General features: G+C 39.3%; 1 protein-coding gene across 5 annotated transcripts in view; it reads right to left on the bottom strand.

Annotated features, from left to right (window-relative positions):
* Positions 1-16,409, bottom strand: part of CHD7 (chromodomain helicase DNA binding protein 7) — a 128,292-nt gene that overhangs the window by 50,418 nt on the left and 61,465 nt on the right. For all 5 annotated transcript variants that reach the window (XM_018079987.3, XM_018079974.3, XM_018079980.3 and 2 more), the window contains one exon: positions 6,582-7,003. In XM_018079987.3, coding sequence (XP_017935476.1) covers positions 6,582-7,003 — 422 coding nt within the window. The remainder of the gene's footprint in view (positions 1-6,581; positions 7,004-16,409) is intronic.

The following is a 16,409-nucleotide window of genomic DNA, read 5'->3' on the forward strand; positions in this document are numbered from 1 at the left end:
CTGTGAATAACAGGCTTAAAGCCGGGAAGAATAGCGTGGGCGAGGCGGGATAAAACACCAGCCCGCTGAAAGGCCGGGCAGTGCTAACGAGGGCCCGCCGACCCACCGACGGCGCTGCGCTCCCCGCCGGCCGGGCGCAGACAAAGACCCCGGCGCTGCGGGCAGGTCTGCCCCGACACGGGCTTCTTTCTGGCCTCTGTGAGACCTTTCCCTCTCCGAGCCATGAGTATTTCGTGACCTATATATACCCCCGAGCCGTGCGCCTTGGCGCACAGTCACTCTCGGTAACGGAGAGGCGACCGAAGCAATTCGGACACAGTTTCAAATCAATTCACTTGCTAGGCCGGTTATAAACAGACACATGAAAGAGCCAACAATTTGGGAGAACAAAGCCAGTGTGCAGCTCCACTGGGAATTTTAAGTTCTAAATTCAGCAGCAGAATTGCTCTTTTTAAATGCACAGCTACAGTTTCCTTGAAGGAAAGCGAAAAAAAAAAAAAAAGCTGAAGTAGAAATAAACTATAGAAGAACAGCACCATTCCTCTGAGTGAGGCGACACCCTGCTTCCCAGTGCATCACTCATCCAGGAGCTTCACCTGGCCAGTGGGAACATCAGCTCCCTGGAACTGTCAGCAACTGTTGTTCCTCTCCATCTTCCCACAGAGCCAGTATGTTTTGTTCCTGACAATGAAATGTACCTGCTTTTGACTCAACCTTTCCATTTTCCAGCAGACCCTACTCAGGCCATTCAGGAACAGTGTTAGCCAGGAACAGAATTACCATTCCACATGGAAATACAGGCAGGTACTTAGAGACTGTTCTTAGAGACTTTGCCATTAGGTCTCCCTATCAATGGTCAACTCTGGATGCACATCTGATAGTACTTTCCAAATCTGGCAACAAGGAAGGTGAACTGTAATATACATGTTTAGACAACTATCTCTCGAATTTGTTTTTACACATGCATGAATGCAAAATTTAGCCAAGTCCCCCTACAGACAAGATAGAGTCCAGTCCCAAAACAAGAACTATAAATCTGGGAGAAGTACTATTTGCCACACACAAACCAGTGAAGTATTTCAAAACTGTCAGTTAAACTGGCTCCTCAATTCAAGTGATATAAATACAGATATTTCAGATTAGACTTTTTTTTACAATCTAGCTGTCCAATACCACTTTCTGGTTTTATCCTCTTACCCCCAAGGACTACACAGCATACTGACCAAATGGGATCAATAAGAGAAAACCTGCGGAAGGTCAGACGAGCAAACAACATGAAGAAAAACAGGCTGAAGAGTAAAACAGTAAGTAGGACAACTGAAAACAAAGCTTGAATTACAATTTGAAAATGGTATCCAAACTCTGACAAAGTGTTTTGTGTTAATTAGTCCAGCAGCCAACCACAGAGCCAGATGAAACTCCGGGAACTTACAGGGCCAAATCACCTGACTCAAAAATAACCCCAAAATCATGGCATACTTTGCAGGATTAAGAGGGGAAGTAATTAGCCCATATGTTTACACTGTGTAACTACTTCATCTGATCTGGGTAACTGATAGATCTGTTTATTAGTATAATTTATGACAACAATCATGATTGGGATGATTTTTTTTCTACAGTTCTATGATCTAAAATAAGTCAGATGGATTACTGATTCTTATTTTACCATTTGGGAACACTGTCCTGTGACAGATTCATGACTGGAACCTGGCTTTAAACAAACATTAAACATCCACTGTGGAGCATAAAAATAACTAAAAAAATAATCCCACCCTCTCAAAGTGTCAGCAATGTGAGAATTAACTGCACTGTCTCACCCAAGGAAAACAGTTATTTTTTAAAGCTCCTAGTGTAATCGAAACTTTTCTTTAAATCAATTTTTATATATCACCAAACTAGGAAAAACAGTAGGAAAACAAGGTTTTTGTCCAGCCTGAAAAGTCAGCCAAATAACTAAAAACCTTTGGTAACAGTGAAGCCTACAAAGCCTGCTGGCAGCACAGGCAAAGGTAAATATCAGGCAGCTGGGCTGGTTCAAAAGGGAGATGAGGACAGGTGTGAACAGGAACAGCCTCAGTGGACATATGCGTGGAAATCTCGCATGATTTCCTGTTCTCTCCCACAGGCAGCCCCTTCCTGCCTTGCTCAGGATGATCTGACCTTGGGAGTGGAAACTACTACCACTGCCTCGGGACCTCTCTTCCTGTCCTCCAGCTCCCCAGGGTGTTGTGTCCTGCTGTCTGCATCGCTCCCCCACACAGCAGCCTCTTCCCACTTCCGCGGCCAGGAGCCGTCCCCTTTCCGATACAATAAACAGCCAATCTGTGCGCCAAAAAGCCCTTCTCCACCTCCCTCTAAAAGCTGTAATTATGCTCATGTTTAGCACTCCCCTTGTAAGCAGCAACCCACTCACCCTACACTGCATCCCAGGCTGCTGCTCTGTGTGGGAAGAATAAAGAGTTTTCTCTGCCACACGGAGGGGAGGAGGGAGCAGATACGAGCAGCCCTGAAAAGAACAGCACTCTGCTTTGAGAAGATGGGACGAGGGAAGAACTACTGCAAAGAGCTGCCATTTGGCCCTTGCAAATAGTTACTGCTTCTCCCACCATAACCGGTGGCCACTCTCTAGGGTTTCATAGGAAGCAGCAGGAGAGATATCAGCTGTGCTGCAGCGTGATCTTCTCAAACAGGTGGTCCTCATCTCCTCCAGGGACAGGCACAGGAGGAACAGACATCTGAGCCATGACTTTGCAGTTCAGTAGGATTACTTGCCTTTCCCTGTCCATCTCCTTTTGGAAAAATCTGCCTGCTTTGCACGTGCCTGGAGTTGGCTCCATAACGCTTACAGCCCACATAATACTCAGCACCCACACAATTTAATGAAAACCCTTCACCTGTGATCCTAGGTATACCTGTGATCCCAGGTATATTTTGCTTTAAAACTCGACTAGTTTGGTCCACAAGAGATTTGTTTTGCAAATGTTTTTTTTCTAGTCACCACTATATTTGTCTTTCTGTATTGTCAGGATTGGGCTAATATTCATTAGAAGTGTAATAGTACAATATTAGTGTGTGATCTTTCACTATGCAGTGTAACATACAAGCAGCCCATTTGGGTGTTTTCTTTCTTTTTAAGATGCCACAGGACACACAATTCAAACAAGCATGAAATTAATCAGCATCTGCCATTTTCGAATCTGACTCACGTGTAGGTGCATTTCAGTGAGGCAGGCTGTTCATTTTGTCACAACTTACACCAAAGATAAAAGAGATGTCAAGGATAAAGTTTCTGAGCTTTTGTTTTTGTTTGTTACGTAAAAGGATTATACTTTCAGTTGAAATTGGAAGCAAAATAACAGGGTTATGAGCTATATTAAATTACAAAACAGTTAAGATAACTAAATACCAGATATTTTATCTGTGTGTATACTCTAATACAGCCTGTGTCAAAATTAACTATCAACGACTCACTGTGCTCTACCAAAAAACTGTTGCTCTTCAATCAATACCTAACTTCATTTACCAGAATTTTACATGACTGCAAAACTTTTATTGAAACTGATCAGCTTATTCAGGAATGACAACTGTTAGTTATACACAGCACTTAGAAATCTAAAAATCACACTACTCCTTCCAGTGCTTAGAAGTAAAATACTGAGCAATACAAGCAGTAGTAGTAAAGACATGCTAGAGACTAACTTTATCAAAATATTTTACTTCTACATAATCATCCATAATCTATGTTAACTTTCATTAATTTCAGTCATCTCAACTACTGTACTACTTCCTTTCCATAGTTAGTGCTTCTGAAATACTGTGGCTCATATGATTAAACATTTGGACTGTTGATTTATTTAAAAACTCAATTCAATGATCTGTCACAGGTTCCCCAGTCTGTGATGTTGCCAAAGTAAGCAAATTTCTTTCACTGATTTAAAATTCTTTGGCAGCACAGCATCCCAACACAGTCTCCAAGTTCTTCAAAGAAGCTTGATACTGAAGCTGACAAGACCACAAAATGAGAACAATCTTGTTTTCAAGAGAGCACTTGGTAACAAGAGACACAAGCCTGCTATGGCAAAGGTAAAACTTTCTCCACATCCCTGAGCAAGCATAAGGAACATCGAATGCTCTTAATGCTGCTCCAAACATGTTTCTCTCACAGGTAAAACAATACGGGCTTAGTACTTACTAGAATACTGAAAGTCACCTAGCTACCCAGGGATGAGAGTCGTTGCATGGGAAAGAAGATAAAGACTCTCCTACAAATACCTCTAAGAAAGCAGTGATTTGTTCCTTCAAAGGAAACACTGCTCCTTTAATTGCATGGCATGTCCCATGGCTCCTTTAATCTGCATGGCGTGTCTCAAGATTTAAAGACACACCTAGAGATATTAGGATTGAGTGGATGGGACAGACCAGTTCAGAGGTCTGATGTCCAGCACAACCACAGGAACCCATTAATGGTTTTTGAGGCAGACTCCTAACCACGGTCTATTAAACAAAGCTTCATTGTAGTCAAGTCTTTGTAAAACTGCACTAATTGAGAAATCCTTCAGTAAAAGATTTTTTACTTTTTTGTTGCAAAAATTGCTGGGAGATGCTCAATACCATGAGTTATGTAGTCTAGTCAGCTTTTAAACCTGTGAGTCTACAGAACTGGAGCATCTCTCTTAGAAGGAAAGGCTGAGGGAGCTGGGCCTGTTTAGCCTGGAGAGGAGACAACTGAGAAGAGATCTTATCAATGCATACATAGCTTGCTGCTCAGTGTTGCACGTTTCAGAGTCACAGAATATTCTGAGTTGGAAGGGATCTACAAGGGTCATCAAGTCCAACTCCTAAGTGAACGGCCCATGCAGGGGACTGAACCCATGACCTCTGCATTATTAGCACCAAGTTTTAACCAACTGAGCTAATCTCAGGGCACCCACGGACAGGACAAGGGGCAGTGGGTACAAACTGAAACACAAGAAGTTCTATCTGAGTATGAAGAAAAACTTCTCTGAGGGTGACAGAGCACTGCAACAGGCTGCCCAGAGAGGCTGTGGAGTCTCCTTCCCTGAAGATATTAAAAACTCGCCTGGATGTGATCCTGTGCAACCTGCTGTAGGTGAACTCCTTTAGAAAGGGGGTTGGACTACATGATCTCCAGGGGCCCCTTTCAACCCCAGCCATTCTGTGAGACTGTGAAAACGTTATTTTAGCTGATACAGTATTTTGGTGTGAAAAATACATACTGTGTGATATATAACTTTTTTTCTAGGCTGTGAATTGCTGCTACGTATGTAAACCCCATCCTTAGGACAGTTTGGTACACAGCCAAAGTAACTTCTGCAATAAGGATAGGCTGATCAACTCTAATTTACAGATCAGTTAATATAACCTGTTCATGACAGTACTTGATTTTACAAAACAGTGTTTATAAGTTCTTCTGGAAATATTGTCTCTGCTAACACTGAAACTTCTCTGTCTTGCTAAAGGAGCAAGTAACATCTTAGTGTCCATGCCTTGTTTAGCCACGTAGCTGGGTCAAACTTACCCGATAAATAGTCAATCTTGTAGAATACATGCAAGGCTGATTCATTAACTGCAATTTTTAAACCCTAATACAAATAGGTTTTGCAAACTGATTTGGATTAACCAAGTCTGGCTGTGCTTCCATCTGGAAGTTATATTTTATAACGTTAGCCACATCTTGAAAAACATATTCAGATGTTTGGAACAAATTCAGAACAGTTGTAAGAAATTCTAGGTACAAATGAAAAAAAAATTGAGCTTTAATGTCTTTTTCCTCTGCATTTTCTTTCAAGTAGGCATTTATAAACACGGCATTTAGGGACTTGAGGGGCAAGGAAAGAATCTGTATTATTGTCTGTGATGTATTTACTCATGTATAACAGCAGTTTATTCTTTCTCATACTACTCTGTAGCATTTTAAGCCTATCCTGATAAAGGGACACGAGGCTCAATGAAAACAGTTAAGAAACAGGGTTCAAGCATCTGGTCCGTCCACAAAGATTTTCTGCTAGGAAAATTGTCTTTACATGAAACAGCAAAATGAATATAATCCCTACAGTGAGGACCCATCAATATCCATATAAAATGCCTTTTTAACAGCAGAGCACAACCCATGGGTTGTGTTAGCATAAAACGGTGTCTCTAAGGGTTGTACAGCTTATAACAACGTGAGCAACCTAATTTTTTTATTTAGGGAAAAAGATCATCAAACTTTTTTATTTTAAGCCTTCATCTCTGAATGTGGTCAAAGCTACAGCAATGTTGATAATGACAAGAGAAAGAGTCAGTTTTGAAATCCAACACATCCAGAAACTTTTCTGCCTTGAAAGGAAAAATTAACCTTCTGCCTTTCCAGCTTGCTTAAAATAACTGTGAAGCCATAAACAGGAAAGTCAAACAAGAGAAATGTGCCCAAGCTTCTCAAAAACATGATGTTGTAGATGGTAGAAGGCAAACGACAAAACAAGATTTCCTCTCCACCCACGCCATTTAGCACAGATGCTCTAGAAATCCCACAAACACACTGTTTTTCTCTGATCGCACATAGAAGTTTCCTGACTTACCTAGCCTTTTTGCTGGTCTTGGGTTTTGGCGTGGTATTTTTTGCTTTCTTTTCCTTTGGCTCTTTAGGGGTCTTAGGGACTTTGGGGGTCTTGGGTTCCTTCTTCTCCTTGGGTTCTTTAGGATCCTTCGGTTCTTTTTTTGCCTTGGGCTTTTTCTTTTTCTTCTTCTCTTCTTGGGAGCAATCCACTGAATTTCTGCTTAGATTCTGGCTGTCAAGTCCCCCAGGAAAGTCTTCCTTACCAAAACCTTTGCTGGGACCTTCTGCAGCAATGTGATTGTTTTTCTTTTTCTTTTTCTTTTGCTGTGGCTGCGGCTCAATCGACGGCAGATAATCATCACTTTTCACTAGCTGGGTATTCGGTCCACTAACCTGAGTCATATCCGGCACTGGTTTCTCTAAAAAGGGTTCCGATGGAGAATGCTGAGAGAGATAAACAGAAACAAAATTGGAGATTTGCAACTTTGATTTCTAAAACTTTGCTCTTTTGGAGCATGAGGTAACAGAGGTAGAAAATAATAAGCACAAGATGAGCCCGTTAACAAGATTCAGCATATCTGAAACATTGTGCAGGAAAACAGTAAAGAACAAAGCTTTTTGCAGTCAAAACAGCAGCAAAATGACCAGAAATTCTTGATATGTCAAGGGTAAAATTATTCTAAAGCTTATATATAAAGTGGAAATACAGAAAATACTTAGTCTTCAACATTTAGATGCAAAAGGAAAGCAAATGTTGTTTCAGATATTTCAAAACAGTTGTTAGTAAAATTAATATCATGTTACAAATTATCCAGTTGCATTGAAATTTTGTTTCTAGACATTCAAAGGAAAATAAAGTATATTCACAGGCTGTATTTATAAAAAATTAATCAAGGCAATTTACATTGGTTCAGCTGTGACAGGAGGTATTTTGATCAGCATGTGAAGGATTAAGCCACTTGAAAATGTAATATAATGTTACATTTTATGTCAAAAATCCACAGCTCCCAACTTGTACTCAAAAAAGATTTGTTCCTGCTCCAGACTGGGTAAAGAACTACCTTAAGTGTTTATGAACCTGCATAAACGTCCTATTTCAAAGTCTCTATAGTGTATCAGGTTTACACCAGACTTACATATTATGGGAAAACCTGTGTATCATTACACAAATGTCAAATGTCTGAACTAAAAACATATTTCTGCGGTGAAAAGGTGTCCAAGCTCTACCATGACTTTGCAGCATATCAAACATCTAACCTGCTTCTCCTGCCTGCCTGTGGTTGTAAATGCAGGACAACAGTGCTTTTCAAGAAGCAATAGCATGACACCATACTCATGCCTTTCTTGCACCTACTTACACGGTCAGACCATTTTCCCACCTTCTTTCCCTCTTTGTTTCTCTTCACTAAAAATTAAGCCAGGATGATTCTAGGTGGAAGAGTTCCCTACTAGCCGTGGTGTCACAGTCTTGCTTTTGAGATGTTTGATCCATTGAATTGGGGAGAAGAAAGGTGTATAGCACATCAGAATTTTACTTCTTGGAATAACAGTGCCTGTGTAACTGTAATGTTCTTTACATTTCCTTTTCTCCACTTTTTATTCAAACTGCACTTAGAAGTGGCGAGCGTGCAAACGAATGACTACAGACCCAATCCCTGAGCGTAAGGAGAACTGATGGGCATACACAGACATACAACTTCAGCCACCTGGTTCTAAATAGAAATGCAGTTAAGATTTAAGAAACCAAAGTCTCGATATCATTCATGAGAAAGCAAATGCATGTGTATCTTTCCAAATACATTAATATAATTTTCTGAATGTAAATAAACTGAACTAGTGCAGTCCTATCTACTTCTGGCATTTCTTTACAGTAGCATAAAACCAGTGTGCCCTGAATACACTCATATACTCCGAAGCTACCCAAGCAGCAGAAGGAGCAAGGCTGCCCAGAAGTGAAGACAAGAATTTTTTCTGCTGTCTGGGAGAGCTTTGAATGGTACGTGCCATACACTACAGTTCTTCATGGAAGAGACAGGACAGAGGGAAGGCCTGATTGACAGACTGAAGGTTTGGGTCTCCTTGGCTTAAGCAAGAACTTCCACGGTGACTTCTGCACGTTTCTGCCTTCCATCTGTGGAAGGCAGAAACCTGCCTGCAACCCCTGTTGCACCTTTTTGTGCAACAGGGTCTAAGCTGCAGTGGAAACTCAGCACTGCATTAGCACCAACATCAATCAGCCCCACCTCCAGCCCATCTCATGTTAGCCATCCTGAAGTATGAAGCAACATCTGTTCTAGAAATCTGTAGTCACCATCAACACTTACATCTCCATGCTGGAAAGTTCACAAAAACTGGGTATCTGTATAGAAAACACTGATCCCAGAAAGACAGTGGTGACAATGAGCTCTGCAGTCCAATTATGCATTACATAAAATAGAGATCTTTTGAAATGTTCTAATTGTTTCTGAATTTGGTTGACTGAATTGAATGTCTCCTCAGATTTCTTCTGATGCAGAAAAAAAACAGTCTTCTCTCTACCTCAGACTATTATGTACTTGTACTGTTAAACTTCTTTTTAGGTAGGAAAACACACCTGTAGTGTAGATCACCTGTAAGTACTTCTTATCCCTTGGTTTTCAGAGCAGTACTTTTAACATACATTTTTGTAAGGCAGTCAATATTATCTGCCATTTCATATCTCATGCCTCCCACATTTTGCAGAAACCTCAAGTGAGAGTTTCAGCAGTTTCTTCACCAAGCTGTCCACCTTAATACTCAATCCTCTTTTAAAATACTGTTCACTTGCTGTGTCTAACATATAAGAAATCTAAGGTCTTCTTTCCAATATTTGTAGATTTTGTATTGAACAAGTACCTTGTAGTTAGCACTACATTATTTGTTTACCATATTAAGAGAGAATTTTTTAACTATCTAGAAGCTTATGCATAAGGTACAACTTTCTAGAACGAATCAGAATTAATTGTTTATTTTTCTTCCTAAGCATATAAAACAGCCAAGCCAACAAATACTAAAACTCACAAGGAATCCAGTAATGCCATGTAAATTTAATTCTAGAAAATTTTCAATGTTGCACCTTCATTAGTGGTATGACTGTGTCACTGAAATCAATATTTGGTTTTATACATGCTTCAGTATTCAAAAAAAAATTAATCCTTGTCTCCTTTCTAAGACTTGTGGGTTGGTTTTGTTTCTTTGTTTTAGAAGTCTGAACGACAACTTTCAGCAGTCACAGACAAACCTGAAAGCAAAGCTTTCCAAATCTCCACAAGACACTTCCAATCCTTCAAGATTTGACATTTGTAGTTTTAATGTAAGGCCTGACCAGAAGGTAAAGCACAGAGAATGGCAGCAACTGCTGCCACACTGTAGTACCCAGTAACTCACTTATCCTGTGAAAACTCAGATTCTTACTCCTCAGAAACCTTATTCACAAGAATCATTCTCAGGCTCTAAAACAACTTAGACTATACATTGGATTTAAATGTTATGCTTGAAACAAACATTAAAAAAACCCCAAACTTACTGCACTTTATTTACAGTACCAAGTTATGTGCATTACCAAGCATACAAATACTATGATTTTGGTTTATAGCATTCACAATCTCAGAAACATTAAGCTACAAAAAGCCAACATTGCCCTAACTAGGCTTTGGTTGCATTTCCCATTACTTGAAAATACAGTACTTTTGCCACATGCCACTCCCCTTGCAATTTGGCACATTTCGTAAGTCACCTATATCTGATTTTCTAAATTGCAGCACTCCTTCAAAGAAATAGTTGTGAGTACCTTTATTTTTCTAGGAAATTCTGTGGCTAGACTTTTGCAATATGCTAAAACGGTTTATCCCTAACCAACAACCCCACATTGCTCCCTAGTGTGAAGCTGTGTAGGAGCAGCACATATCTAGTGAGGAGATGGGAAGCAGCTTGAAAGACGCATTTTCTTACCCCAAACCAGTTGTCTGCTCTTTCTTAAGTAGGGAGAGAAGGAAGAACAGCAAGCTTTCACTAGTAAATATTAGATTAAGCCTACCACGGGGAATTATTTCAAACAGTTCTACTTTAAATCTACAAAGGATTAGCTCTAGTTACAGGGTCACAGTTTTAAATGAAAGAACCCCATTTTCCATTTATAAAATTTTAGAAATACATATATTACAAGTTTTACCAAAAGATTGAAAAAAATTATCTGCATACTTCACAGAAATCACTTTTCCTGCTGCTTTTAGTAATAACAAAGCCATAATTTAGTATGTTGGTACAGAATTTAATCTCCCATAGGAAAGAAACCAGTGAAGATTAAACACAAATAGGTATTCATCCTATTTGATATTGCAGCAGAATTATTTTTGGTATTATTTGAAATAAGGTGACAAAGGTGCTCAAAAATATTGCTTTGTTTACTAGACCCACATCTCTTTAAATCTTTTAGAGAAAAGCTGTTTTTGTAAACATTTAACAAAGAACAGATGGCCTGTTTTAATCATGCGAAAAAACCTGGAGCTCACATTAATACTCCTACCAGCGACTACCAGGGCTAGTCACCTCCCTAACCAGCAGCATGGCACGGTCTTCAGTAATATCATTTAAATTTACAATGGACATTTTCTCATCAGTTCTCACTGCTTGACAGTTAATCAATGCTATTAACATGCAATATCACAATGCAGGACACTCCTACAGATCGCAGCATATTAGAGCAAAACAGAGATTCTTCAGGAACTCCGAAGAGTTAAAATCATTTGCGGCTCAACAGGCTACCCAACACGGTGATATGCTTTTGCACTGCCAGTAAGAGCCAACAACATCCAAGGAAATAAAAAATGAAAACACTATTGGGGAAACTGTTTCTAGACTGCAAAAATCTCACTTTTCTGGAATTCAAACTTATTTTTAAGCTTCCAACCATGTATCGCTAAGACTTGAAAAATTAAAATTGAAGCTGCCTGCATTTCATGCCTGCGTTTTGCAGCTGCTTACATGTTCAGAGCTAAGATCATTCTCTGCAGCCCAAAGCACAGAGAGCTGTCTCAAACCAGGTCGGTTACGTGAAGTAGCAAGATGGACAGGATGTAGGATTAATCCAGTGAGGGTGAGTGGTAGGGAGGGAGGTTAAGGAGGAGAGTCTTTCTGTTACTTGAACAAGGATTGAACCACAATCAACTGTACTTAAGCACTGAAAGCAGCTGAGTGTCACTTCCCCAGCAGAGCAGCAACTTGAGCCAATATTGAGCTTTAAGAAGTATGAAGGAAGGGCAGCAAAGTATGCGACATGACTCAGCTAACTTTTTGAAATTTAAACATCAGCACCAACCAAAAAAAAAAAAAAAGGTCCTTTTTACCAGGACTACTTTCATTTCACTCATGGGTACTATTTCCAGACTCCCTGGTCTTTTCCATATTTTAATAAAGACTTATGATAACCACACTTTATTTATATTTTCCAGTAAAACTCTGGTTTACTAAGTTGTCTTAACAGTAAAGCAAGTGCTCAATCAGTTCCCACTGACTCCAAAATACAAATCTCTCCAGTCTGATCTCCATACAGTGGATGATTTCACTTTAGGTAAATCATTAGAGAATATTCTCAATTGCAGCCCTGTTAAATTATCACCTTCGCTTTGGAAAAGTTAAAACAGCAACCTATGACCAAAGAAAATTCTTTTAAAACAGAAGACAGACTACAACAGCGTTGCTTCTGGCAGCAGCCCTATCTAGTGCCACTATAATCATTCATTTTCAATTTATATCCTTCCTGATGGCACAGTCCAAAAGGTGTTAAAAGCCATCACATGGTGAAATCACTCCATGATTCTTTCTTTCAAAGGTTAGTGAAAGGATTCATCATCCCTCTGGACTATTTAGAATGAACTACTCATCTTGACTATCCTCCAGACTCATAATTTGGAAAGTTTCTACATCATGTCTCTATATGTTGCTTTACATATGTTGTTCTGCAATTCTCAACTTGTCTCACCAACACTTTCAGCATTAAGCCTCTCAGTGCTTCCTTGATCTGAAGCATGAGTTGTCTTCTATAGAGCTCTGTAAATACTTTTCACTGTCCATATGCAAAGCTCACATAGCAGTAAAAACTCCAGAGTAAACAGGGATCAACACCACCTCCAAAACTCCAACCAAATGCCAGTACCTACATTCGACAGCAGTACAACTATTTTTTCCTATAGTAGCTAAAGTCCAGAAACATCCTGTGTTCACAACTGGAATTCTTCTTTTTATCAATCAGTTTCTTCTCCTTCATTATGAATGACGATCCCTTCCCTTTCATGTGAAACTACTACCTTGAAGATGCTTATGAGACTCTTTTACTGTACTATATGAAAATACTTAGTACTAAACTCAAAATACTTTGGGGAATATGATGCTGTTAGGAAACAACTAGTATCTCAGTAATTCAGAAACCCCTCTAAGAAAATTGTAGTTCCAAAGTGACAACTGGCATTTATAAACCAACAAGTGCTGTCAGTGATCTGTGCAATAAAGGGAAAGCTATCACACCAGATGAGAATGAAAGAACTCTATTTTACAAATAGGCTTGACAGGAATCTAAATTTCTTGACATACCTCCACAAAACACACATGAAAGTGTATGGAAAACAGAAGTTCTATTAATACGTTCCTAAACTTGACAATTAAAAATCATTGTGCATGAGAAAAGTTAATGTTTTAGTAAAGTGCTGCTGCAAAACCATTTTATTTCTTAAGCAAGTCTTAGGAGAAAACAGAATATTCTAAGACTATCCTAAGTCATCCTGTGTTGTTACTGCTACTGGAAAGCTGTTAAAAAACAGGTACAATGACTAAGTTATAACTTGCTGATCCAAAGCTTTTTTAAAAACTCTGAATCAAAACAACTAGAATTTTGATGCCAGCAGTATCCTAACAGTGGAGTGGAAGCAATTAAAACTGATCTTAATGTCCTTTGTCACCACAGCAAAAGTACAATCTTTGCTTATTTGGTGGAGCTGAAAATATCACTCAATTACTGAATTTCCAATAGTAAAAACACACTATGCACACTACAGAGCTTCTTATTTGAGTCTCAGCACAGGTAGAGTATCAGAAGTATCTGTTTTCTGGTCATGTACTCTGTGGAGTAACACAGATTACAAAATATGAATGACACTAATGTGGCCATCCAAAAAGCAAACATTCCATTATATTTTACTGTAATCATATGCAGCAAGGGTGTTTCATGCTCACAGAAAGCGAGCAACATTATTAAGCCTATGGAATATCAGCCAGTGCAACAAGTGCTGATGGCTTGTTCACAGTTCAAAAAACAACTAACTTGTCCCATAAGAGAGTTCCTAGGTTGCTGTCCATCAATCAGAATCGACATCAGTGTTGATCAGGCAATCCCAGACAACTGCCAACAACAGACAAAACAAATTAGCATTCTACATAAGAGATTGCAGTAGCAACCACATGGATTGTATGTAACTGCTAATGTCATGGTCCAAAAGATAAACATTTTATTAATACTTTTTTTGCTACAGATTACTTTGCAATATATACTGACTTAGCAGTAAGAGATTGCTCCTAATGCAGGTACGGCAGGTCCTAAATATTACACAAGAGCAACCAGACTCTCCACTCTCCATCATCACAGTACAGACTGATTGAGAACTCGCGATTTTGGCAAGCTTTTACTAGTTCTAGCTGCAGAGACACATAGAATGGGTGGGACGATTAGGTACTGAATTCTACTGACAAAAGCTGCACTGCTCATGTTGACAGCTTGTCTACCTCAAGCTTGCCTTCCCTGCATGGGCACAGTTAAAGAAATCTTCACTTCTGTGTGCACTCCATTATCAAGCAGAAGACATGCCAAAACATGCCAACATGTTTTACCACAGAAGTTTTGCAGAGTTTATGCCATGCAGTTAATACCACAGGTCAGCAAGAGTCCACCTGTAAAATGGCCGATAAGCATCTTTTTCCTAACACCTTACTTCTGAAAGGGCTGCACAAGTTTTATGAGGAGTGGCTGACGGAGCTGGGGCTGTTTAACCTAAAGAAGAGGAGGCTCAGGAGGGACCTTATCACTCTTTACAACTACCTGAAAGGAGGTTGTAGTGAGGTGGGGGTCAGTCTCTTCTTGCAGTTAACAAGTGACAGAACAAAAGGAAATGGTCCCAAGTTACAACAGGGGAGGTTTAGACTGGATACTAGGAAAATTTTTTTTCATGGAAACGGTTGTCAAGCATTGGAACAGCCTGCCCAAGGAAGTAGTGGAGTCAACATCACTGAAAGTGTTCAAAAAACACATGGATATTGCACTTGAGGATAAGGTTTAATGGTGAACACAGAGGTGCCAGGTTGATTGTTGGACTTGATGACCTTAAATGTCTTCTCTAATCTTAACAATTCTTTGATTCTGCCATATAACATCTGTATTTAAAAATGTGTGTATTTTCTTTGTGAAGTTGTCTGTGACGTTATACCCAAGCACAACTTATCAAGATATCTAGTGCTTACTAGAGAATTCCTTGGATTAGAGAATATCCAGGAGATTCACCAACAGTCTTTTCCAATCCCTCTAAGACAAGGCGGTACCTTCTCATCTCCAGGCAAGATGAGAAAGTCACACAGTAAAAAACACATAAGGGGGAAACAGTCTCCAAAGGATCTAGTACAATACTACAACTTCTCCAGTAAATGGTGAATAGGGGAGGAAACATCTGCACATATTCAACTAAAACAGTAATAATTAAACTGCTATTATTAAATACATAACATTATAAAGACTAACCTAACATTTTAGCAATGTACAGGCTGAGTTGTTGCTCATGGCCTTGCCGCCATGTTACTCACAGTCCTTAAACTGCACTGTGAAAGCAAAGCAGTTCCTCCAAAATAGTAAAATACAAACATCATCTTTCTTGTAGGCATATTTCACATCCATCCTTTGAAATACAAGGATGTATTCCCTGAGGGGAAAAGAGAAACTATACTGTCAGGCAAATGCAGCCTCCTCCCTATGCCAGCAGAATTCCCTCTGTTCAGTTACTGAATGTCAAATACATGGGGATCCATCCTCTCTGAAGGGTAACTCATTCCTACATCATTTTGTATTGCCATCACCATAGTTTATGATGCTCTGGCACAAACTATGATTTCCACTAAACACCCTGTTCCCTACCCAGAAAAAGAAAACACAACAAAACAGTCCTGACTGAGTTGGTATATTAAGCACTTATAGCCTTCCCATAGTATTCACAGTGATAAATGTCCTCTAAAATTTTGTTTTTTCTATGGAAGACTTAAAGTCACCTAGAAAACCATTTTGAGAGGGACCTTAAATAGATCACATCTACCTCTATTAATACACTTCTCTACTGTTGTCAAATCTAAATCACAGTGGCACACAGCAAACGGCATCAGGTTTATGACTAAAGAGAAAATCAAAGACCAGCATACATGGTACAAGCGCTGGTTCTTCTGACCACAGATAACCGAAAAAGTTCTGTCTGTGTTTTCACTGCTGCAAGCAACAGTAATAGTAAAAGCAAGAGCACTTTTTTTCTGGTAATTTTTACTCCACCCCTTCTAACCCCCAAAAGAGTTAACAGGAAAACTTATTTAACAGGCTATAAGTATAAAAAAGAAAAGGTGAAAGGTAATAAGATAATATATTATCTTCCATGTTTACTTGAGAGATGCATATTATTAAAAACATAAAAATACAAGATGTATTGTAAATTCAGATGGGATACCTCTTTTTTGATTTGCCAAACCTCTAATGATGTATTCTTTATCTGAATTCAAATAAGGTACACTTCATCTTCTCGTAATTTACAACTAA

The sequence above is a fragment of the Manacus vitellinus genome, unplaced genomic scaffold (assembly GCF_001715985.3).
Source record: "Manacus vitellinus isolate BGI_N305 unplaced genomic scaffold, ASM171598v3 scaffold_1_pilon, whole genome shotgun sequence".
NCBI lineage: Eukaryota > Metazoa > Chordata > Aves > Passeriformes > Pipridae > Manacus > Manacus vitellinus.